At 43.0% G+C, this 25,780-nt stretch overlaps 2 protein-coding genes across 3 annotated transcripts; one reads left to right on the top strand and one right to left on the bottom strand.

The window, feature by feature from the left end:
* Positions 1-7,193: 7,193 nt before the first annotated feature.
* On the top strand, positions 7,194-25,157 carry LOC108094006 (protein sine oculis). Its single transcript, XM_017194433.2, is given in 8 exon segments — positions 7,194-7,837; positions 12,364-12,785; positions 12,787-12,840; positions 13,372-13,582; positions 13,674-13,801; positions 14,578-14,682; positions 14,887-14,942; positions 23,744-25,157. Coding segments are annotated over 7 exon segments (1,239 nt in total). The 5' UTR covers positions 7,194-7,837; positions 12,364-12,506; the 3' UTR covers positions 24,150-25,157.
* On the bottom strand, positions 16,853-17,710 carry LOC108094007. 2 transcript variants are annotated; one of them, XM_017194434.2, is made up of 3 exons: positions 17,575-17,628; positions 17,193-17,497; positions 16,853-17,133 (listed from the first exon to the last, which is right to left on the bottom strand). In XM_017194434.2, the coding sequence occupies exons 1-3, from the start codon at positions 17,614-17,616 to the stop codon at positions 17,034-17,036; spliced, it is 447 nt and encodes a 148-aa protein (XP_017049923.1). In that variant the 5' UTR covers positions 17,617-17,628; the 3' UTR covers positions 16,853-17,033. The 2 variants fall into 2 exon arrangements, with proteins under 2 accessions (XP_017049923.1, XP_043064180.1); XM_043208245.1 differs by having other exon boundaries at positions 16,874-17,497; positions 17,575-17,710.
* Positions 25,158-25,780: the final 623 nt, after the last annotated feature.

The following is a 25,780-nucleotide window of genomic DNA, read 5'->3' as shown; positions in this document are numbered from 1 at the left end:
GTCGAGCATTGGTGTAAGCCGAAATGTCCGGCTACAACATCGATTACAAGATCCCATGTGGAGCATCGAAGTGAGCCGGGGCACGAGTCGTGATTGAGACTGGTCGATAGGGAGTCGTCGGTTCGCCCGGGTCTCCATTTCCGATCTGATCTGATTAGGATCCAGCACCATTCCCAGCATGTCTGACCCTCCTCCGGGGTCAGCAATGCAAACAAATTCGCAGCAAATCTCAATCCTCGCCACCTTCTCCGCTTGCCACCTGCGCAGCTTAATAAATAAATTGGCAGCAGTCAGGACCAGCCGCATTTCCCTTTCCTTCGCCTTCGGATTTGACTTCGGATTCTCCTGCGACTCCAGCTCCCCGGCCAAAGTGATACGAAAACAAATTGAAATTGGCAACCCGCTTGTTGAGCGCTAATTTATTAGCCACTCGCCCGGTGAGCCTAGAATTTTAATTGAATATTAACACCTTTGGCAGAGGATCTCGCTGCGAGTTCGGTTTCCAATCCGCTTGGGGAATGGGGAATGGGGATCGAGGGGCCAGGAGAAGCCACATTGGTCAAGTGCCGCGGGCGCTGCTCACAATTCAACTTTTGTGTGTCTTTGTGGCATTGATTTATGCAACGGCTTCGATTTTGAACTCCCATGCGTGATCCGCGTGTGTGGGTTTCCACTCGCCTCTCGACACCAATTCTGGTAGCGAGAGGAAATTGGTTATTTATAAGTGTCAGCTGATGATTAAATTGGAATCAGCCTCGCAACGAATTAGTTCCTGCGATGGAGTGGGTGCCTTGCCCGGAGACCTTCTCCATGTCCCATATTGGAGCACAAGGTAGGAAGAGTTGGATTCCATCATTGGGTTGAGGTAAAACTTCCAATAAATTTGTTATCGGTGTGATTCTCTTGGCGGTGATAATCCAAAACGAGTTATAGTTTGAGCCTAGACTATGTTCATTCTAGTTCATAGCTAATTATAAGTATTTTATCAAGTATACTCTTGGCTTGTTCTAATCAAAGAGGCATTTACTATTTAACTATTCTACAATCCATCAAAGTCTTAAGCCCATAAATTTCACTATCACAAAACACCAATATATAATATGTATGCTCGTATAAGAACCCTTTAAGCTAAAGCAATAAGTATTAAACCAAAAACTTTGTTTTTTCAGATCCAAATGTGGGGTTTTCTTGTCAGCTTACTCAGCAAAGAAGTCATTGCATTTTGCAAAATATACCTAACCTTTATAAAGCCCATTTCTCACACTCAAATTGGATGTATGATTTAAATCATTTCAGATCGTGGCAGCTCACGCGATTTCCGAGAGAGGGTCGCAGAGGTGAGTGGCCACCCACGAGCTGGACGCTAAATGCGGCCACCCCACGATCGTATCTGCAAATTGGACAGTCGCCCGCTGCGTCGCGTGCCCCGGGCGAATCGGGCACGCTCCTGCCCTTCCCCTCCTCCGAGGTGAAAATTGTTTTTAAACTGTTTAATTAATAGAAAAATTATTCAAATATCCCTGGCCTCGACACGTCCGTTGGATGCAGAAGGAAGCATCAGGCAGCCGGAGAAATCCGGCGATGGGGGAACGGGAGAAGCCACAATCTAATCTCGGCGCAGCGATCAGAACGAGATCAGTGAATTCCGCAGCATCGGTAAACTTTGGGGGCTGGGCGCTATTATTTATTGACACTCGAAACCGGGAAGGAAGATGAGCCTCTTCATTCCGAAGGGAGGAGGATGGGGCGGAGGAGTCGCTCAAGTGGCCAGGATGGTCGACGGTTGGCCAAGGCGTCGCCGCCTGTGACAGCAGATGGTGTCGGCATTCCAGGCACCTTCATGCTCCTCCTGTTCCCGATCCCCGCTCCTTGCTCCTCGCTCCTCGCTTGTCTTTGCACGCGACCCGCAAACTCGGGGAATGGAGAATCCCCAATGGAGGAGCGAGAACCGCGGACCGGGAACTGAGAAGCGAGGAGCGAGAACTGAGAAAGAAACCCAGACCGCCCGTCTTGCTCCTCGACACTCTACTCGACTGTTTGATTTATGCTCGCGTAATTGTTGGTTTAAACGTTTTTGCACAGTGCTCCGCTTGGTGAGGGGAAGAGGGGAGGAGCGAGTGGGGAGCACTTCGTTATGACACCCCAGTGAAATGTGAAGCATGTCCAGAGTTGCCGAGCTCAGCGGAATCGTAAACATAAAAGGAGTCATAAACTGGAAGAAGTATTCCTTATTATATCTCTATCCTGAACCTATTGATGAATTAAGTCCTGTCTTTAAGCCCTATTGTTAAGCCGAAGTAGACATTGAACTGTTAAAAAGAAACCTTTCCCTTTCAAGCACTTACTTTTAATGATTATTTTTTATAATATTCAACACGTTCTCCTATTGTATAATGAAACATCGTAAACTTAAGTTTTAGTTGCGTCAATGCTTTCTTCTTATTAAAAAAATTGTAATTTCAGGTACGAGTCTTTTAATCAAATTGAACTTTGAATGCTATGTTTTGCAAAAAACACTTGATCATAAAATGGATTAAGAATAACACTGGTCTTTATCCATTTTATGATCAAGTGTTTTCTGCAAAACATAGCATCAACTGGCTTTTTTTAAGTTCAATTTTTGTCACTCTTATGCCTTATTTAGACACATGTTCATTAATACAAATAAAACAGTCCACTATTCGCTTAGCAGAGGAAGAAACAATTTTTTATTTGAGTTGAAAGCTGTAAATCCACTTTAATATTTGGAAATTATTTTGCGGAACACAATGGATGCATTACTTGCTCAAAACCGTTATACTAACCCTTGTAGAATAATTATTTAAGGTAAAAACAAAATGACTAGATTAATTATTTAAGGAAAAAACAAAATGACTAATTTGGTGGACCAGTTTTAACCTTTTTTGTTTCTCTTTTATTGTAAAGGAATGCCTCACTTTAGTGAAGAGTTAAAAATATCAGTAATTTGTCAGCATAACGCGGCACACCACCTGGCAACCCTAATCAGCGCCTATCTTGGCCATAAACATATATATCCAGAGTGCTGGCCTTAAATTTCAGCTTTGGCGTCGGCTTCTCACGTCACACCCCCGGGACCACCTTGCAGCTGCTGCATTCGCTTATTTTCGTTCGTTTGTCATCATTTTTTCAATAAATTTCAATTTCCAGGCTTCGGAAGAGGGCTCCACGAGGAGAGGGTCCAGGAGGCGAAGGGAAGGGGAGCGGGGAGCGGGGAGCGGGGAGGACCCGTATCGTATCCTTCGTCCACTTGGACCGCCTGTGAAATCCGAAGTGTAAAATTGATTTAAATGGCTCGTGAGTGAAGGAGATAATTTTCAGTTGTCAGATGCTTGTAATATTTATGTGGCAGCGATTATTATCCCCTTCGCCCCGCCACCCCTTAACCCACAAGTCGGGTCCGTTGCCCGGCCCCAAGATCGTTTAAAGTTACCTACGCGTGAAAATTACTTACTTGTCGGCCGCTGCCCCTTCCCACCTGGCACCCAAGGCAACGCTTAACTCATTTTTAATATGAATAATTGTGGCAAATTACAAGGCAATTGCAAATGGCCAGAGCCCCTCAAAACCGGCGATGTATGCAAGGCGACAGCGAGTGAATGTTGGCCCGTAATTGAATTGGCGGCCAATTATCGGAAGGAGATTGTAAAAGAATTGCTGTGGAACGCGTGAGAGACCTTTTAAATTTCCGGTGGGCTGTTCTGGAATAAGTGTGAAGTGGGCAAACATTAGTTCATGTCCAGGAAAGGCTCGATAGCATTATATTACTTTCATTTCATCTTACAGTTAAACTGTTTATTCTTTTTAGCAGGGAGATGCAGAAATACGCTTTTAACCTCGGCTATTAAGCGACGTCCGTTTTTTTATAAAGATAACTATTTGTTTACTTATTTTTAGTACTATTCCAGTTTTCTTTACTATTGCAATCCGCTTTCTATGCTTCTACTTTAAGGGTCAAAGGGGTCAAGACGTTCTTAAGATTTGTTTTAAAAGTTTTACTGGTACTTTGAAAAATGTAAGCTACGCTGCATTGATTAAACCTTTTCATTAATCTATTTTTTTCTTGTTTTGCTGCTATATTATCCGATTTTTATAAGAGTATCGCAACTATAACGAATTTTCTGTTCTCCGATACTTTCTACGGGAGCTTTAGGATAAAGTCTTACGATATTCATACAAGAATCGTTAGTCGTGATTCCAAAAAAAAAACAACGAAGTTATAATTTTTTTCCGTTTATTTGATTAAGCTTTTTTGATCTTTCCTATGACAGCTATATGATAATGCCAAAATTGATGTAATATTATTATTAATTTAATACTCGTTGATAAGCTCGGTGTCTTCTTCGCTGGGTTGCAAGCTTATGACTGAAACTATAATACTCTTTGCAAGGGTAATATATATCGGTCTCGGTCAAAATCAGCCCCTTTGCATATATACGAAAATTAGGCAATTTGCACAAAAATCAGAGAACCAAAATTAAGAAATTCCCTGAAAAATCGGGAATATGATGAAAGAAATCAAAGGTTATATTTTTTTAAAAGTATATACTGCATAGCTGTAAAACTAAAACTATATGTGTGAATTTCTTTTCTTTGGGTGTGAGTTGTTCACAGGTTAACTCAATCGTTAAATTCAAATTCGTTTTTTTTTAGGTAACGGGACTTATTTTTAATCTAATTGGCCATAAGAAACGATAATAGAATATCTTGACCACAAATTTATGGCTAACCAATCTAATGAGCAACTAATCCCAAAGAGCTCAAAGCTAATTACCCACACGTACCACAAAAGGGTTTGTTTCACGCAGCGCTTAGATTTATGGCGCAAAATTAATAATAATTTCAACCGAATTAATAATGGCCAATGAAGCCTGCTTTATGGCCAGTTCCAGATGATTAACAATGTGCGCACGATCCGGCTGGAGGACCATAAAACCCAACACGATTTGGCTGTTTGTTTACCAATTCTAATAAGCTGCACAAAGCGACTCCTCGGGCGCCTCGAGTCCGGAGAAAAGTTGATGGCTCCGAGAGGAGACCCCTCACGGGCCGCACAGCAGGTGTCCGGCGGAGAGTTTGGGGGCACGTGTGCCAGCCTCGTTATTGTCTTCATTCTTAACACCATCGGTACCCGAGGGCCCCCATCAAACAGATGACGATGATGGCACTTTCTCCCACCCTCTTCGGACCTCAGAATTTGGTGTTGATCGCTGCATTGTTGGCTGTGTTGCTGTTGCCTTTGCCGTAGCTGTTGTTGTTGCTTTTGCTGTAGCTGTTGTTGTTGCTTTTGCTGTAGCTGTTGCCTCGTTTTTCTCATTCATGTTGGACAAGATTTTTATCGCACTTTTTCATTAACATTTTGTGGGATCTCGTATCGGTGTCCGCTGTTCACTGCCTCCATCTCCGTTCAAACTTTGTTTTATGTCCATCTTTATGTGTTTTCTGGTTCTTCTGACATTCCCAACTGTTGTCGTTGCCGTCTGTCTTTCTAATTCGATTGAAATATGATCTGTTATTATGTAAATTTTACGATTTCCTAATTTTTTAACACTTATTTTGGTTTCTCGGTGACTGTCGAGGCCTGGCGCCAAAAAAGGTATCTGACTTTGTAAGCGATACTGGATCGCCAGTGCGGGAGATTTTCAGTTAGGATCTGTGTGGGCAGTGGCCGATCTTGATTAGGTTTATCAGCCTGGCGCCCCATCAGTCCATCACATTTGTGGGGCTGTCGATCAAATTTCCCATCTCGTTTTCAGAATTTGCATTTCGGGTGGTCCTCTAAGCGACGACTCGATGGCACATGCTGAGATCGAGCTACCGATAAATAGAAAGTCATCTTTGAATTTTTTAGTGAAGCATTAAGGTAATGTCCTGCTAATATTTAAAAGTTTTTTTATTAAGCATGCAAATTTTTATTAACATGCTCCCAAAAACAATTGTTAACAAGTATCTGCATCATTAACAATGCGAGTTACAGTTCTTATAATATCAAACTTTAAATTAAATTAAATTGTTGGTGGTAAAGAGAGAATAGGGTCTTCTGTTCACTTACATATATTTTTAAATAGTTAATGAAGCTAGAATCAGTGTGAACTTCGATTCATTAATGGCAAAAATTCCAAATTTACCCTGAGCAAAGAGCAACAAGCTAAGAAACCAGAGCTAAGTAGGTAATGCAAATCCTGCTGCATTTTCGGACAGGAAGTTCAGTAATTGCAATTATCCAGGAGATGCAAGGCTCAATTGCGGTAGATGGCTTAAATGGGATTGCAGGACTCACAGGTACCGCATTAAGCATCCTTTTTGTTGCGGGGAGAAAGGGTTCCTGGGGAGGAGGAGTTCCGATGCATTTACAGTTGCCTCCAATTTCGGCCTTTCAATATGGCGCCCATTGCGCATGCCGGTTCGCTGGGAAGTGATTGTGGCTGACCAATCAGCAAGTTGTTATTGCTCCACTGTCGCAGTGCGCGTGAGAGTCTCTCTGTGTGCGAGTGTCCGTGTGTGAGAACAGGTAAGCAGGAGGGGGCGTTCTTTTAGCCAACCTGTTTGGCCGCTCTCCCTTTCTCTTTCACACGCTTTTCGGTTTGCAGTGGCTGTAAAACTGTCGAGCAATAATTACACTGTGGTACAAACGACAACAAAAACAAAAATTCTAGCAGACGTTCCAAAAATAAAATCGATAAGCATCATTACCAAGATAGTAAACGCTCAAGAAAAAGGAAGAATACAAAAATAATCTTTTAAATTATGCTTAATTCTTTTGTTTTACCTGTGGAGTATGCTGTCTTCCTTTCTCATTTTTTGAATTAAGAGGTAATATGCAGTTCGCAAAGTCTATTGTTACATATGCCACTAGTGGTAAACTTATTTTAAAACTTTAAATTTTTTTTAAGCTGTTCTTTCGAGTTTTTAAAGTTCAAATGCATTCAACAAAAAAATTTTTTATAAAAAAAACATTCATTCGAGATGTCATCTGTCATCGCAATCGGTAACTTGCCTCACAGTGCATGCGCCTTTTCACCCCCATGATGCACACTCACTCACACACTGGCACCTCCCGTCAGCCATCTCGCTCTGGCGCACTCACACCGACGTCAGCACCAACCATTTTCTGCCTTTTTGTTTCGCGTGCCTTCGGTTCGTGGAGGTTTGAGAACCGGAGAGTTCTCAGTTGTTTTCGAGATTCCGTCGCGAGCGGTTCGCTGCCCGATCTCCCCACGTCGCTCACTCCATCCAGGCCGGATCCGGCGGTCTTTCGACGTTCCGCGCACAAAGTTATATTTAATTCCCGATGAATGAACGAAAACGCATCAAATCAACGCACACAACACGAGAAACAAGCAAAGAAAATTAATCTAATCAATCCGCTGGCGGCCATTTTTGGTTGGCACTTCTTCAGGACTGTCGTCGCAGGTTTTGCCCCCTGATTTGTAAGTGCAATTAATTCGAGTCACGGCAGAACAGCGAAAAAATTAGCTCGAGAAAATAATTTGCAACACGTGTTATACCACAGTGCGTATGAGAAATATATCCCCAATAAGTTTGTGTTAGTGCGCCAGTGTCTGTGATCCAGTTGAGTGTGTGCGTGCGTTACCGGCACATGGCTTCGATTTGAAAAGTTTGGCAAATATGCAAATCGAGGAAAAACCACACGGCACAGATCATCGATTGTTTTGCCATTTCTAACATTTGTGGATATAGAGTTATCAGAATAAGAAAATCTAAGCAACAAAAGCACAAATCCAAGCATAATAAAAATAACAAACAAAAATTAAAAACAAACACGGATACGTATCAACAATAAATAATCAAAATACAGGTGAGCCACGGGATTAGGTTTCGACGGGTTTCCAGATTGCCGACGGCAAAAAGTTTACTTTAAAGGGGAGAAAGAAAGAAAGATTCATCAGAGATATGTACAAATTTAAAAAAACACAGACGAAAGCTATATTTATCAAATACCTTTAAGAAAATGTAACATCTTTTATGATAACAAAATTGAACGTAAACATAAAATTACTTTGGTAAGAATATAAGTATGTGAAATCATTATTATTTAAATTATGTGTTGTCATCCGACGTCTGACGGAAATTATAAATTTGAGAAAAAATTTGAATATAAAATTTCACAACTTTGTTTTTATTACAAATTTATTTTAAAATAGTGCCAAGGGCTAATGATTTGTTATTAAACCAAACACATATGTGAAAAATAAATGCTTGTTTGAAAAGTTGTTGTTAGAGGTGGGACACAACTATATTTAAAAAAATGTAGACCTACATTTTAGATAAATCGTCAGGTTAAATGAAACATACTTTGTTCACACATTTGTTTAATTTAAGTGCAAATATTTAAGAGTGAACCTATTAGAATTTTATTATATTACAAATTAAAAAAGCTTACAATATTTATTTAACTTAAATTTCAGAACGTACTTAGAACGTACTTATTTTAGTACATATTTAGTAATCATCGACACTTTTTTTTAACTTCCTAATTATTTTGTCCCTTTCAAGAGTGCATATAATATTGTGGGTGTCTAACCTCTTAAACCGTTCAAAATAACTCAAGTCGCATTCCTTTATTTTTCAAATTGATCACTCTAGCACAAAAGTCAATATATTCACAACTTTTGGCAATCTCGAGTGGGAAAACAGAAATCCAAAGTGCAATTCGCTTTTTGGCGGTATGTAGTGGCATTGGCGCATTCCAAATTGCCTGCAGCCATTAGAAAAGCAGCTCGAAGCACTTGAGAATAAAATTTAGAGGGGGCGAACCGTAGGAAAACACTCGGAAAATGCATGTTTACATGTATTTGAAAGAGAATACCTACTTGCTTACACTGCGAATTTAAAATTCTGTTTTGATTACCAGGCGCCCTTCCACAATTTTTGAACGTACGTCGGCCCGCCCACCCGAATTGTTTATTAATTAGAGGAAAAGTATAGATGGTCGAATCGAAGGAACAACCGCTTCCAGTTGTCTTTCATTCATCATTAAGATGTTTCTCGCCCGCATCTCAAGTTTGGTACTCGAGACCATCGGAAACGGTGTTTATTTATAAAATCATTTTGCTTTATCATTGAAATTTTCTGCTAGATATCCAAAAAATTATGAACTTATCGCCGCTTTTGCTGGGAACTTTTCTGCCAAGGCATCGCGATGAGTGGGCGTGGACGGACATTTGTCCGGTTAAATACGAGACTCGTTTCGGGGATTGGAAACGTTTAAACGAATTCGCCAGCGCGTGTTTGTCGTCAGAAGTCGCATGATTAATTGAGTGCGGAGATGGGAGCAGATGTTGCGTACCATTCTGTGAACCAATTCGGGGGAAATTCGCAGTTCGCCATTCGGTTATTATCTGGATCGGCCCGATTCCATCTCGGAAGTGGCCAAATTGACAAATTTACGCATTCCATTCGCCGAGATTCGGGCAAACAGATGCAGATACGCAAGCTTGATCGCAGGGGCTTTGATCATTTTACGCACAGGCGTGCAGAATCCGTCGCAATTTGGGCAAAGGGGTCCTACCCCCGGCACTTTCGACAAATTCGCATGGGATTCATTCAAACTTTGGGCTAATGTGGCGCAGCAATGCGAAGAGCAGCCGAGTTGCAGCTACATTGCGTGCGAATACAGCTGTGGGGCAGGGATATGTGGTTGTGTGGATGTGTGCAACCCATTAAATTGACAAATTTCATTCATTACGACGCGTTCTATTCGATTTCTTTGTGCGTTGCTCCCTTCACGCGGCAATTAAACGGAAAATGTTAAAAATACACTTGGCCGCTCATAAGTATCTGGCGGATAGCGATTGTCTTGGCCGCTGTCGGCCTTTCAGCCAGCAACACGGCACAACTGTTCGAATTACCCGGAACGGGGGCTGGCCCACAACAGGTTGCTTGGCACACGGCTCCCCATTCGATTACATTGTATAAACACAGACGCCGGCGCAGATGATTTCGATATTGGTCGCGGAAAACAGCCTTTCAGATTTCACTGGCTGCTTCTCCAAATCGATCCGATCCGGGCTCTCCGATCCGGGCTCTCCGATCCGGGCTCTCCGGAAAACTGTCCACAGTTCACTTACAGAGCCCTCGGAGTGAGCAGCTCAGGAATCAGCATTCCCACTGAGGAAAGCCCCATAAAGTGAATCACGTCGAGTGAGTGCCATCAAATCCATCGAAGAATCATCACCTAGCGGGCAGGTGATTCCTGGTTTTATTGTAGGTCGTCGCTTGATAGCAAACTAATTAGGCAGAGGCTTGCAGCCGCGGCAGCGCAACAATTCAATTTGATTAACAGCCCAATAGAATCTGGGAGATACAGCGATTCGAGCTTAGGTGTCCGCTTTCAGATTTCCCGAGACAGCCGGACAATAACACTCAAATTAAAGTCTTATAAAAGTCAAACAAAGCGAACCGAGTGGAGGGCAGACACGAGACAGAAACAGAAACCCGATAGATAGCGCAGCACTGGAAATAAATTACAAAATTTGTAAAATAAATTAAATTAATTTTATTCGAACGCCACAAAAGCCAGGCAGTCAGGCAGTGAAGCAGTGAAGCAGTCGGGCGATAAGGAATCTCCCCCAAGGGGAAATTAAGAGGCAGCCAAAAGATGCGGCCCGATATCAGATAGACTATCTTTCGGGGCTGCTGTCGTAGCTGCTGGTGTTCTTGCTCGGTTTTTGGGGGCAGGGATCTCGACCCGGCCAACGGGACAGGGCCATAAACCTTGGTATGCAATCGGTGGGTCACTATTCAAAGTTTTAGAGGTCGTTTCGTATGACTGCAGGTCTATGGGGTACTATTAATTCAGCCCGATGAGATGTAAAATGCCTATAATCCCTTCTGGATCCACAATTACTCGTTCCATTAGGGCCGATGCATTGTATCTATCGGATAGCATCCACTTGTACGCAAAACAGATTGAAAATTTATCGCGTATTTCGTTTCACGTTCGCATTTTGCTTGTTTACTTGCGTCAAACATGAAACAGGCCAACAAAAATACGAGAATCGAATCAGAGAAAAGAACCCCAGCGAAACGAAGAAATGGGGCGGTGCTGCGGAGGGGCGGTGGGGAGGAGGGGAGGAGGGGCGGCTGCGGGGGATCTTCTGGTCTAGGCCGATGACTCAAGAGCAGCCAACTTGGCGTTGGTATTTTCGTTACAGCGGCAGCCAAAACGAAATCTCTATTTTCTTGTTTTGTATATATAATCTGCCCGGCACACACGAGAACTGAAACCGAAAACAGATCCAAGAATATCTCGACTCTCCACTCTCCACTCTGTGTGAGTCTGCTCCGATTTGAGGGGGTTGCGGGGGGCAGCGCGTGTATCTATATCGGTTTATCTGGACAGTCTGGCCAAAAGCAGAGATCGATTGCAAATATCAAAACATCTACAAACTGCACCCGGAACGGGGATATTCTATCCGGGGGATACGTTCAGCGGCCCTCTCGCTCACTCCCGCGCGAAGGCAGCGGCAGCGGCAGCAGCATGATCGTCGCCGTCGCCGTCGTTGGTAATTTTAGAAATATTCTTAGAACCGAATACAGAAATCTGAAATCAGAGGAATACCGAAACACCATGCGCCCCATATACACGTATATTGTGTAAAGAGTTTATTTTCGTAAGAGATCTCTTGGTCGGGTGCGGACAGGTTAGAGATCTCTGGCTGCGCCAAACCATATTTCCGATTTCCGATAATCGAACATCGAACATCGCGCATTAATAATTTCGCCCGAACTAAGCTAATCATGTTTGACACCATGGGGTCGACCCGAGGTTTTGTTTTGATTTCCATTCCTGATTTCCAAACTGCTTATGAATATGGCAATTCGAGCAGACACGCTTGTTTTGTTCAGCATCTGTGCAAGTGCGAGGGGCGAAAATCACTTGCCATTCAATGGTGGTTTCCACAGTTTTATGTGTCTCAATTAGTGTTGTTTCCATATTAATCGAAGGCGGCAATAAAAAGATGAAAAGTCCGTGGGTTAATTAGCGCGATAAATATGGGATGGATTGGCCCAAATTGGGTGTTGCAATAGTTGTGTTTTTGGATTAATGGTTACCTTGTACAAACAGATTAGCGAAGACAATTTAATTTTAAGCCACAGTAACATAATATATTCCACTCTTAACTATAACAACCCATTTCAAAAGTTGGAATATTATTTTTTGTGTACAAACACAAATATTATGTAATAGTATACATTGATGTGATGTTAAAAGAAAAATAAATATGTATTAATAAATTGTATAGATTTGAATTTACATCCATATATTAAAATGTATTTTTTAATAATCTTTTCCCCATATTTTCATTTTTTTCGTTGCAGCGCTCAAATAACCAAAGAATTAAGCAAATATTAGATTAGGTTATTCAATTCCCTAGTTCGATTGGAGTATTCTGTCTTGCACTTAGCCCGGGGTCGTTGGAATTTACCCAACCAGCCAATTAAAGCTCCGATTCCCGCAGAAAATGTTACAGCATCCCGCCACTGATTTCTACGATTTGGCGGCGGCCAATGCGGCTGCTGTTCTCACCGCCCGCCACACGCCTCCTTACAGTCCCACGGGTCTCAGTGGATCGGTGACGCTGCACAACAACAACAACAACAACAGCGCCACCAGCAATAACAACAACAGCAGCACGCTGGACATCATGACGCACAACGGCGGAGGAGGAGGTGGCCTCCATCTGAACAGCGGCAGCAACGGAGGCGGCGGAGTGGTCAGCGGAGGAGGCTCCGGCGGCAGGGGAGAACCTTCCCAGCTTCGGCTTCACCCAGGAGCAGGTGGCCTGTGTCTGTGAGGTAAGAAAACAGGAGTGGCCCCCATTAATTAGATAATACTTACTACTTTGGCTTAAAATAATGGCATCTTATATTTTCAATTATTATTTTTTTTACGAGTTAAATTGGTTCAGGAACTTAGAGTTAGGTTTATATATATTCTATATCAGAAACAACGTTTATGTTATGTTATGTTGAACCAGGCAGTAACAACCTACTATAAACCTAGTAACAAACCTTTATAAAATGAAGATCGAATCCATAAACGGACCACCATAAATCACGTTTTAAAAAAATAGCTTCCACTTATTTAAGTTTGCAAGGATTTTAATTTCAAAATAGTCTTCCTTCCTGCTTCATTATGTAAGCTCATAGAGAGAGTCAAGATAAATTTCAAAAGAACAATTGAGTATAAACCAATAACAGATCTTAACATTCAGAGCTATTCAAAGCAGAAAGGTTGATTATGCCCGAAAGTAGCGAGAGTAGCCATTTTAGCCCCCCAAAAGCCACTGATCATGATATGAAACCCCGATCGAATCTCCCGCACAGGTCCTGCAGCAGGCGGGCAACATCGAGCGACTGGGCCGCTTCCTCTGGTCGCTGCCCCAATGTGATAAGCTGCAGCTGAACGAGTCCGTGCTGAAGGCGAAGGCGGTCGTTGCATTCCACCGCGGCCAGTACAAGGAGCTGTACCGCCTGCTCGAGCATCACCACTTCTCGGCCCAAAATCACGCCAAGCTCCAGGCCCTGTGGTTGAAAGGTGAGCCCCGCACCCCAGCACTCCAGCTAACCCCGAAATGTCTCAACGAATCTCCATCTCCTTCTCCCTCTTTCATTTTCCCCGGTTGTAGCGCATTATGTGGAAGCCGAAAAACTGCGCGGAAGACCCTTGGGTGCTGTTGGCAAATATCGTGTTCGCCGTAAATTTCCACTGCCCCGCACCATTTGGGACGGCGAGGAGACGAGCTACTGTTTTAAGGTGAGTGCTTCGTCCTGTCCTGCACCGCTTTTCATTTTAATTGTGGCAAGCGAGGAAATCGTACAACTGTCCGCCTCGCCTGTCCGATTGCAAGGCCTCCAACTGCTGATTGGGGTAACGCCTTTCGGTTTTATCGGAGGAACATCCTGGTCAGGAAGCGTTTTGTTTACTCTTTGCCAGGCTTTCAGTGGGCGCAAGTAGATTTCGGAAGGGTCAGCTTAGCTCTTGAGATTTCCTTTCTAATAAGCCAAGTATAAGTTACTCAAGCAAAAAGCAAGTATGCATTTCATAAGAAAAGCTTTGAAAAACTCTAAACATTTCCTTTCTTACAAGTTGTGATTAGTAGTAATTTCTTACGAATTTACTTTTGTCTAATATTAATTAGATTTGCACATTTTGCCATAGGATCTTGTGGCCGTCTCCATCATACTAATTGTATCTTTACAGTTTTCCGAGAATTGTTTGCATCATTAGAAATGAAAATGTTGTGGGCCAAAAATTGGGACCCAAGCTTTTATTGTAAAGCGATGTCTATTTTTAAACAAATCCGTTGATTCTAATAAACAAAATATTTTTTATGAAAATATTAAATAAGTTTCCTTACAATTTCCTGATAAATGTAAGATCTGATTTTTTGGGAAGATTTTTTGGAACGCCCTAGTAAATTTGAGATTCTTTGATTTTAAGAGTTTGTTAAGCTTGTTTGGCTGTCCCTTAGGATGTTACGTATTTGAAAAATGTTCATTTACAAATATTTTGCCTCTCTTTTCTATTAGGAGAAATCCCGCTCGGTATTGAGAGACTGGTACTCGCACAATCCATATCCATCGCCCCGGGAGAAACGCGATCTGGCGGAGGCCACAGGACTGACCACCACGCAGGTGAGTCGATCGGCGATTGGCGGTGCCAAAAACAGAAAGCCGAACGGCAAAGTGAAATATAAATGTCAAACGCATCTTTTGACAAATTTCAATTGAAATTCCTCACAGATGCCATCCTCCACATGTTAATTGCATCTCATTAATCATGGGGCAAAACTGCGAGTGTTTACAAATGGTCGCTAAGCTATTTTTATGCTCTTACAGGTTTCCAATTGGTTCAAGAATCGACGACAAAGAGATCGAGCCGCCGAACATAAAGAGTGAGTTTGAAAGTACATTTTATTACCAAGAATCCATGGCGAATTTTTTCTGATTCGCTTGGTAAATTGAGATATTTTCGGGTGTATTCCGTTTTCGAAAAAGGATCTATATCTATGGGTTATATCGGTCGCGTATAAGTATAAATAGGTCCATATGTATATTTATGCTTTATTTGCGCTATATCTGACAAGTGTCAACGCGTGCAAGGCACCTCAAAAAAAAAAAAATATATTAATTTGCATTTAAGATTTTCAATTACAAAAGCTGACGGCATTTACTTTCAAGGTCGCCGAGTGGGCGGCGGGAGGCCTAAGGGGGTTGGCTAATTAGTGCCAAGGACAACACGCAACTGGCGCACGCTGTGGGTCGGGTGAAAGCGAGAGAGAGAGAGTGAGAGAGGGGGGAGGGGGGAGGTAGGGGAGAGAGAGAAAGAACGAGTCGCTGACAAAGTCATTAACATGTTGTTCCAAATTCCAAAATGATCCTATATATTTATTTTATTTTTATTTGATTTGTTGATGTTTGCTTTTCGGTGTGTGCATATCTGCGGCATATGTCTCGCAGGCCTCGTCACTAATTAAAATCCCCAGTCCTTTCCCCTCCCCCCCCCCCCCACCCCTTCCTTTCCGCTTTCCCCGAACATCTGCATTTCCGCTAAAGCAAATAGTTTCAAGCAGTTGCGGCACTCCTTTCGGGTGTTTCCTCTTCGGGAACGGAGATCGAGGATGGAGGATGGAGGATGGAAGAAGGAGAGATCTTTGGCCGCCGATAGGACATACTTTCTCAAATATTAGACATCCTCTGGCCGACTTGCATCCTTTTGTTTGTCCGCTCAACCGGCCCGAGTCCTTCTGCAGCCGCTGGAAGTCATGTGAAGTGCAAACAGTCGAAAGAAGTGAAAATGGGACCCTTTCGAGTGGCGGCAGTTCCTCCGCTCACTCTGCCAGTTGTTCGAGTCCCACCCATTCGGCCGGCCAACTATCATTAGCCGGTAGATTGGCAAAAGGCCCGAACTTTCCCCAGGATAGTTCCATTATGCTAAATGGTATATCACTTACGGCTCCTACACTCCGCGCTGCGCCTCACGAACGGTGAGGCAGGCGAAAAGCGAGAAATTGTCGTAATAAAAGTGGAAATAAAAAATGGTAAAAACAGAAATAATGCAAAAATATTATAAATTGGATGCCGTGGCAACCGCAAGGCACACACACACACAGAGGGCCGCTCGACAAAAGTATCTCACAGATACACGTTCGTTCTCGGCGATAGTTTACACTGCGTAGCTCCCTCTTCTCCTCTCGGCCGGTAACCTGATATATGTTTATGGCTGTTGCCTCGATGAGCAACTCAGTGTGCTGCTACTTTAACTTTTTCATATTGTTTTTTCTCCTCTCCTCCTTGTTTTTACTTTTGTTTTTGTTTTTGCACGAGGGTGTGTATCTATGTTCCATGCAGCTTTGTGGCAGCCAGCAAACCACAACGGCGCCAAATCTGAATCTAAAGCGGCACTTTGAACAGCCCAACAACTGCCAAAGTGGTTATTGTTTGAATAGGCACTACCTTTACAGGGCCAGAAGGCCCTGTAGACAGAAGTGATTGCCAACTAGGTACATAGGTGGAATGAAATGGATCTACGGCTAGGCTCTGCGATCTAAGATTTGCAAAAATGCCTTCATTATTAAACTAGTAGTCAAAAACTATATTTTTGATGAGTAAGTTACAAATAAAACTGATAAACGGATACCTAAACATTTTTGTTCAAAGTAAACCGTTCACTGTTTTGCATAAAAAGATCTTTAAATCTAAAGAAGATCTTCAACCATTTAAATACTTTAGTATTGAAGGCGTAGCTGGTGAGCTGTGAACTATGGAGCCAATTCTATACACCTAGCTTTTATAAAGAAAACTTAACTTTTTATATTCGTAAAAACTTATATATATATATATATTTTTATGCCAAAACTTGTATGGCCAATTACAAAAAAAAATTTAATTTGGAATGAATATTCTTCATAACACATGTTTTCCAATAGTTAGAGAAAACTCTAACATTTTGAGGAGCTCTTGAAATACGTTCCGACAACCACAGGTTAGTCAAACTCCCCGGCCGCAATTGGCAAATAAACGTCGGCTATTTCGCGATCCTGGCTCAGCTGAAGACGAAGCAGAGAGCCATACGCATATAGTCGACTGTCGAAGATATGGCGGTTATAATGACTCGGTACCTATCGATGTACATGGTCACGAACAGCAGATACTTCTTGTTGGTGACCTCAAAGTGCCAAAGCTGGGAGGTGGCTCCTAGTAGGTCCCAATTATCCGGCGGAACCACCCCGAAATGCCGATCTCCCACGAATTGCCATATTCCATAGTAAAAAAGAAGGACGAGTAGTGGGAACAGGATCGGGATCAGTATGAAGAAGAGCAGCACGCAGCTATAGAGGAACTTGAGGAGAGTCGGAAAGGGAAGTGGTTGCATCCAGATATCGAAGAAGTGCTCGACCAGGGGCTGCATATAGTACACCAATTTTCCTGGCTTTGATACGGTCCTCCACTGGACGGAAAAGGGATAAAACCAAAATATAGCTTTTGGATTCGATTCTCAATTAAGTTATTACCCATAGGACTTACCATTTTTCGCTTGTGAAACGATTTATTCCAGGTCTTGTGCATATTTTAACGCGATAACAGAAAATTTTGTTTTATTTTTCATATAAATTTTGAATTTAGCTCAAAGCCTCTGGCTACTGAGAGCTTCATTTTGTAAGGTGTTGAAATAACGTCCAATAACAATATCGAATTTCCACTGTATTGTTTGGAGCGATGTTGGGTGAAAAGCTTTAAACAACTAACCCAAATATTCTAGCCGAAATTTGATATTTTCTTAGGGAAAAACTTTTACAGCAACATTTTGGGATTCGGAATTACACAAATACTGGATCAGTGTTCCAGTCAATTCAAGTACTTACAAAAAAAAAAAAAAAATGAAAATGAAATATGTAGGTTAACCTCATTATCAGCTTTATGGCTACTTCATTTCATTCATTTCAACCAAACGTTGCTTAGATATCAAGTAAATATAAAATTTTTCGTACATTTGAAATGTGTTATTTAAAATGTCTTTTTACGAGAAAAGTTTTCTTGTTTAAATGGGAATATTTGTTAAATTGACAGCACACAATAATTAATACGTTAAATGTCGTTTGCGAATCTGAGGTAAAAATTTATCTACAAACTGAGTCAGCTTGACGTTCCTTCAGCCGGCCCTTAAATAAAATAGGAATTCAGGGGCCATCTTTCAGCTGGATTTGATTGATCTGCCCGGGCATTATGAGCCATTTCTACTGGAGTTTCAGAACCTCAAGGCTTTCTTCTTTTCTTTTTACACTCACCCTACTCACTCACACAGTCCCATTTCCAGGCGTCCCCCGGGTCCCTCTCCTTTTTTACTCTGCACTCGCACTACCGAGGCGACCCAGTCCGAGTTCCACTTCCAGTTCCAGTCCCAAGTCCGTCCCACTCCCCTGTCCCTTCCCCGCGCACTACCCCCCTCTGGCACCATCCAGCGCGAATCTCCCCCAGACATCGTCATCATTTTGCGTTCGTCGAATGCCACGGTTGGCTGGAGGGTAGCTGGCCAGGATATCGGGTTACCACAAAATGTGCGTGTGTTTTTTATTCGTTCGCCCTGACAACCCTCCTCCCTCCCCTCTGCTCCATACACTCCAATCCCCGCCAGCACGTTATTCATTTTTATTCGTTTTATTGTACATTCTGTTTTTATTATTATGTATTTTGCGCTTTTGCCCGTCTGAGGCCCTCTTCTCTTCTCTGATCTTCCCTCCGCTTCTCTTCTCATCTCCTCCCGTCTGTGCTTTGTGTTTGCTTTCAGTTCCCCATTCCCCAGTTTCAGTTCCAGTTCCCTGCTATTCCCGTCCCCGTTCCATCCATTCCCATTCCCGATACCCGTGCGCCGATGGCGTTGATAATGATGTTGTTTTGGTGATGATGGACCGGTTGGTGGTACTGAATCGCTCGGAGGCGCTTGGCATCTTCGCATTGTGACATCCGCGGCAGCCCATCTCCGCATCCCACTTTTCCGGGAGTGGGTGTCAAGTCTCTTGACAATAAATAGATCTCATCTGGAAGTCACTTACAGTGAAAAGCTCACAATAAAATGGGAAAGAAGGTGATTTGTGGGTCTTAAAGAATTTGTTTTGAATTTTCTGTTCAATGTAACTATTGCAATTGAAAACCAACCATAGAAAAGTTTCAAAATCTTGTTTATAATATAAAACATGTAATGTGAACATTAACTATTGATATTTATTCCCTTGTTAAATTAAATCTTATTAGAAGCTAATTTAAAGCGAATGTTTACAAAGAACAAAAAAACATTTGTCCATTTTTCCAAGTTTGCTAACGAAACTCTTTCCCTCTCTCTTAACTTAATCAGATTCATTGCAATTGTATAAAAAGATTTGTTTTTTCTGCGGTTCAGCCGCTCCTCCGATTTTCTACCCGCAAGGTGTTTCTAGGGCTTCTCCAAGATACTTGCACCAAACACTCTAAGTCCTAAAGTACTGAAGAGAACAGAGGATTACATAAAAGTTTGGTTAGTCAGCGGGAGTCTTGGGGACGCGACTTGCCTCTCAGGTACCATCTGATTCGCCTCGGACAGGCAATTAAAAGGCCACAAAATTATAAAAAACTGTCAAAACAATCCTCGGCCGGCATAAAATGCTCCACACGCCACACATGCTACGAAGTACGAACTATCCACCTTCGACTCGGGACTGATAATAAAATATCTTATAACGATGACAGCGCTGGGCTCGGACTTTGGGCTAATCTTCGGGATCTTACATAGTTGTAGACAATGGCACAATGCCCGCTCAGACATTGGCTAGACAAAGACGAAGACTGAGACGCAGTCCCCAAGCCCCAGGTGAGGTGGACCAAGTATTCCCCGGCCCATTTCCCCATCCTCGAACGTTTCTGGGTTTCTCTGAGTGTCAGAGGGTCGCAACGAACATTAACAACAGCCACACACATGCGTAAATTAAATGATAATTTATGATCAACACCTTTTCAGATTCCACTTATGGATCGCCGTTGCCCGTTTAGTTGGGTGTCCTGCTGAGCACACGTCCCGAGATTTGTGTACCGATCGCGCAATGCGATAACTCAACCTGTTCGTTCTGGCCGATCGCCCCGATCTTTCCGATCCTCCCGATTCTCCCGATCTTCCCGATTCTCCGATCTCAGCGATCCCCTGAGCCACGTTTTCCAGGGCCTGGTTCTCTGGGCTCGGTCCGTTTTGTTTGTTTTTTAGGATTTATTGGCTTATAATTTTTATTAGCAATGGAATTCCTTGGAAGCCCCAGTCCAGCCATCATCCTCCATAACCAAATGATGGTCGGTAGTCCCCTCTTTCGTGTGAAAATCGTGCAGTTATGTCATGGGAAATAGGACAGGGAGACAATCATCTATCATCTAGGCCAGTGTTTCCCAAACTTTTCGGGACCGCGACCCACCTAAATAAAATTACAAGATCTATATGACAATTAGTACCCACCAAAAATCTACACGCGACCCACACTTTGGGAAATACTGATCTAGGCATTGCAATACCATGCTTATAAAGTTTTTCATATTTTCATCACCCACATCTTTTCTGAAGTCTTAAAAAAAGTTGTTGTGTTACCAAGTTTCTAACTTTTTTCTACAAAACAGATCGCAATTGCCTATATTCTACCAAGAATATTTTGGTTTTATTTATTAAAAAAATACTAATCTTACAGACATAAAAATGTGTTATAAATAGGCTTTAGAACCCATTGTCATTCAAGCTATCCTTTGGAACGTATTACCTAAAGCTCTAACCCTTTTCCAAAAATGCTCTATTCCACTTCAGACCTTTTGCATTTGAAAACGGGAACGAACAACTCACTCACGTGGCAAACTTGTTTCTGGCTCTAATGCCCCCACTCCGATTTCCCCCAGCGTTTCCAGTTAAACATAATCCGATCATGCATTATTACCAAGCTAATGAATCTGCTTAAGACAGTCTCCGGCCGAAATGGCTGTGGCAACAAAAAATCAATTGAGCAAACAAGTAAAAATTAATTCCCCCTCACTGGTTTTTCGGACCCCGAAAAAAGAGGGGCAGGGAAAGGAAAAGCCCGAACCGAGAAGAACCTTTATTCTGGGGACCACACACCAAGCTGGAGACCCAAAACCTGCTGCTTCTTCCTCCCCTGTGGTTGCTCCTGAGTTTTGTTATAAACTTTATGTGACATTCACTTCTGGCCCAGGGAATTGTCCTTGAGACACTCGGCTCTGCTCCCGTTCCTCCATAGGAGAACCGAACTGAGGCATTTCGGGCTTGAAATGCACTCGGGTTGGCCATGCCCACAAATAATGGGCGCTCTCTCTCTCTGTATGTGTTAATAAGTGTTTGGAAAGAGAGGGGTAGAGAGGGGTGGAGGGAGATGGAGATGGAGAGGGATAAAGAAGAGGGGCAGAACTACGAAACTGTGGTAATTCGATATCATTGTTTATATACTTCTGCCTGCTTTTGTTTGCTCCCCACTTTTCGCTCTGGGATGGGCCTTTTCTCATGTTTGGTGTGCTTAGGCCATCGATTTTTGCCCGCGACGAGCGTTACTTTAATGTTCGAACGCTCGCTCTCGGGAAATTGGGGGAGTAGTGTCCATCAGTTGTCACTTGGCCTCCTGCCCACCCCAGTTCCATGGCGATCGTTGGTCCAAACACGAGTCCAAGTCCAAGTTCAAGTTCATGCAAACGCTGCAAGAAATAATGGCATGACATCGCCGTTGGTGGCTGCCACTCGCGGGATACAATCTACAATTACATGATTGCCGATATCGCACAGCTGCGCCGTATGTGGGCCCCCAGAGGAGCTCCTCCTCCCACAGCTCCTCCCCTCCTCCTCCATTCGGAATTCGCGGCAGTTGGGGAAGCGGAGTCAGCAAATAACTGGGAGGTGTATCCACTGGCCAGCAGATCGGTCCTGTCCTCCGTCTCTGTCCCATTGCGACCGATCGCAAATTTGTCGAGTGTGCGCTTAAATGTTTAGCACTGCCTCCAAAGAGGCTCGTTCCTTGCTCAATACCCTCGGTCCGGTTTCATCCGCTGGCTAACCGATTTTGCTGAGCTCGAACTAATCTCTTTAATTGAACACATGTTGCACTGAAAAGCAGACAATCGAAGATTAAAGAGCGCTCAATCGAATAATTCTGTTAATACTTTTATATCTTTTTCTATTTAGGTGTTTAAAGCCAAACACAGGAGAACGCTTTTTATTATCACTCCTGAAGTTGACTAGCATTAAAATATGCTAGCCGTTCAAGAATGTTTGGTTTAAATGCCAAGTTAATCGTCATATGAAAGCACAATAATGATTTAACCATTAATAATACAATTAAAAGATAAAAGAATTAGAAAAAACATAAGGCCTTTTATAAAAAGATCCCCATAAGCAATAGGTAGTATTTAACCTATGATATATTTAATCCGCCTACAATCAATCCACCTTGCAGGAGGGTATTCAGACTTTGGGAGCACGACTTGTGCCAAAGGTCCGATGTTGTTTGTTGATGCTGCCCGTTGCTGTCATCAATTCCTTCGCAAACTGGTTCTGCGATGCGGCTGCTGATAACCGATTACTGATTGTGCTCGGCCATGCAATTGGCGACAAGATTAACACTTTGCCGATGATTGCCGGCGGCGGAGGAGAGGAGGCATTTGCCCGAGTTTCGGGCTTGTTAATGCCCGGTATTGGCCATTACCGGGTGATTCCAACCCCCAGGGGCCGTCTTACATTAACCCTTAAGTGCGGTCGGCGGTTGTCCGTCGTTCTGAAGTGACATCCTAATGCCATTTACCGAATCAGCCACAAATAATAAAAGTCAAGCTGCTAACGATTGGAACGAAACAACACTTCTGCACCCACTTGAGCCCATGGAAGGAGACGTGAAATCAGATGCTGCATATCCGAATGCTCTGGGGAACGCTCGCTGTCCCTTTCCCTCTGGCTATACCCCTCTATACCCCTCTCACTTCCTCCCCTGGCTTCTTCTCGGAGCCCCTGAGGCGACACCTCAAACGCGAACATGACACCATTTATAGAAACGCGAGAGGCAGACGGTTTCCTTCCGGAATTCATTTCAATTGCAATTGCTGTGCCCTCTGTCATTTGTCATTTGTTTATAAATAAATTATGCGCTCCACGCACGAGTGTGTGGGTGTGTTGACAGCAGTAAATTAGTTGCAGCAATTGACACATTTTAACATAAGCGATGCTGACACCCAAAAGCATATGCCTCGGGTCACAGTTTCGACAAGCGATGCCAAACATTTCTATGAAAGCCCAAAAAACATTGAGTTGCAGAAATTTATTGGAGCAATTATTGCATTGGCCCTCGAAAACGAATCATTCAATATTTATGTTCAATTATTTATGTGGTATTAGTCCGCTACGTAGTAAATTTAAACATTTAATTTAACAAAACAATTATTTTTGTTATGTTGCAGTCCTATATGTTCTTTAAGCAAACTTCTGAGTTTAGGGTACTCACTGGCTCTTCCAATTTTCTTTTTAGGCGGGTATATATTCAATAGTTGCAAAAATGTTCTCATTTATGCACGCCACTGTAAATTTAAGCGCAGTATATATTTACCAAGTTTTTAATGTGTAATAATATCAACCTTAGATTATGCGATTGTCTTTTGATACCCCCACATTAACAATTTAACTTCTGTCTCCTTATTGCAGCGGCTCCACGGACAAGCAGCACTTGGACTCTTCCAGCGATTCGGAGATGGAGGGCAGCATGTTGCCCAGTCAGAGTGGCCAGCAGCAGCAGCAGCACTCACCGGGTAACGGGAGTGGCAACAACAACAACAACAATGGCCTGCACCAGCAGCAATTACAGCATGTTGCCGCCGAGCAGAGCCTGCAACACCACCCACATCAGCAACATCCCGCCAGCAACATCGCCAGCAAAAACAGCAGCGCCAGCGGAGGGGGTGGCGGAGGCGGAGGGGGCGTGAGTGCCGCCACTGCACAAATGCAGATGCCTCCGCTCACCGCCGCCGTGGCCTATTCGCACCTGCACAGCGTGATGGGGGCCATGCCCATGACCGCCATGTACGACATGGGCGAGTACCAGCACTTATGATTCTAGTTGGAGGCGGCCGCTGCCGCCGGAGGCAGTGGCGCGATCAGCGGGGGGGTCGACGGAGGGGTCACCGGCAGCGCCAACATCGCCTGGCAGCAGCGACAGCGCCACCAGCAGCAGCATCAGTCGGAGAGCTTCTTCTTCTGAGGATTGTTACTTAGCAATATTGCAGGAGTCCACCAGCATAGCAACACAAACCCAACATATCGCTCAATTACCGAAAGGCTGTCATGACTCAAACACACCGATTGCTATAAAAAATACTTTTGCCATCACCTAGCAAGAGTAAAGGTGAAGCCATAAAAAGTTTTTGGAAGGGTTTCTCAACATCATGTGAGGATTCTAGATAAACAGGAGGAAAAACAGTCCGAGAAAGTGAACTAAAAGTCGAATCTGTAGGAAACCAAAATTTGCCTCACCAACATTTTGTAACCCTTCGCTTAAAAAACCAATATTGCAGATATATATAACAAAAATTTCTTAAGAAACATAAATTCTAGAAAATGGAACACATTTTATTTTTTGTTTTACAAAAATTGTACATTATTATCAGAAACTTCAGAGGGCCATAAGAGTCACTTAACTAAACATGATATTGAGAAATAATTCCGTTGTCTTTCTACTAAGTCGTGGTTTGAGTTATAACAGAATTTTGGACTATTACCGATATGCAATCATAAACTACCACACCTTCTAGATAAAAAAGCATTTTTCGCAACGAGAGATAGAGAGATGAAGAAAAGGAGAGACAAAGGCACCCAGCTGCAGCACAAGTTTACGGTTAAACTCCAGAAGAAAACACTTGAAACTATGATTACTGCATCGATCTGTGTAAATAGCTAGGCTTTAGTTTTAGAGCGGTTGGACGGCCAGCCGAAATGCAAATCAAATCGAAACGTGCAAAAATTATATATATACGTACATGCATAAATTATACACTTTAAATTGTAGCCCCTAGTAATTCTATTTTTGTTAAAAATAAATTCTATTAAATTATTTTCAAACGCATTCGCCTACAACAACGTAAAAAAGAGGTTTCAATATCAAATCCGGACAATATGATTCTGGTAAGTAAATGCCTGAAAATAATACCAGAAACTGCCATTAACTTAATCTTGTTTGGAGTCATTATTTTTTTTGAGAATAATAAAAGGCAACATTTCTATAGTTTGAAATTCTAAGGATTTTTTTTTTTTTTTTGTACATTTAAAAGATTGATAGTACAAAATCAATACATAAGATCCGAATTTCCCACGCCCTCTACGCAATCAGTACCCGTAAAATGCTCGACAATAAGGCGTTAGCCCGGCCCATTAGCATCGGCTGACCGCAACAATGCGAGTGGGCCGGCAGTTCTAATCCGGGGCGACAGGTAGACCTGAAAACGCTAATGGCCTAATGGTAGAGTCTAATGGACGGCGTCGGCGCGTGCGTTCCGTGCATCTCACACGCGTCCGGAATTTCTTTTAGGACTCGAAATCCGGGATCCAGGTCGCGCCGTGTCTCGTTCCGAGTAATGAGTCTGTGCGTTCCTCGGTGGCCAGGTTCGAGCAGCACTTGGCAACGGGGCGGTGCTTGGCAACCCAGGAGGATGCGCAGCATTGCCAGGGGGTGGATGCTGTCTGACTGGC

This window comes from Drosophila ficusphila, unplaced genomic scaffold, assembly GCF_018152265.1.
Source record: "Drosophila ficusphila isolate 14025-0441.05 unplaced genomic scaffold, ASM1815226v1 contig_414, whole genome shotgun sequence".
Lineage (NCBI taxonomy): Eukaryota > Metazoa > Arthropoda > Insecta > Diptera > Drosophilidae > Drosophila > Drosophila ficusphila.
The sequence above is the reverse complement of the archived record's forward strand: the minus strand, read 5'-3'. Positions and strand labels throughout refer to the sequence as shown.

Coding starts and splice junctions, on each gene's coding strand:
- LOC108094007 (XM_043208245.1), bottom strand. CDS start 17,616: ATGCACAAGACCTGGAATAAATCGTTTCACAAGCGAAAAATG. Junction 17,498..17,574: donor CGTTTCACAAGCGAAAAATG/GTAAGTCCTATG, acceptor TTTTCCGTCCAG/TGGAGGACCGTATCAAAGCC.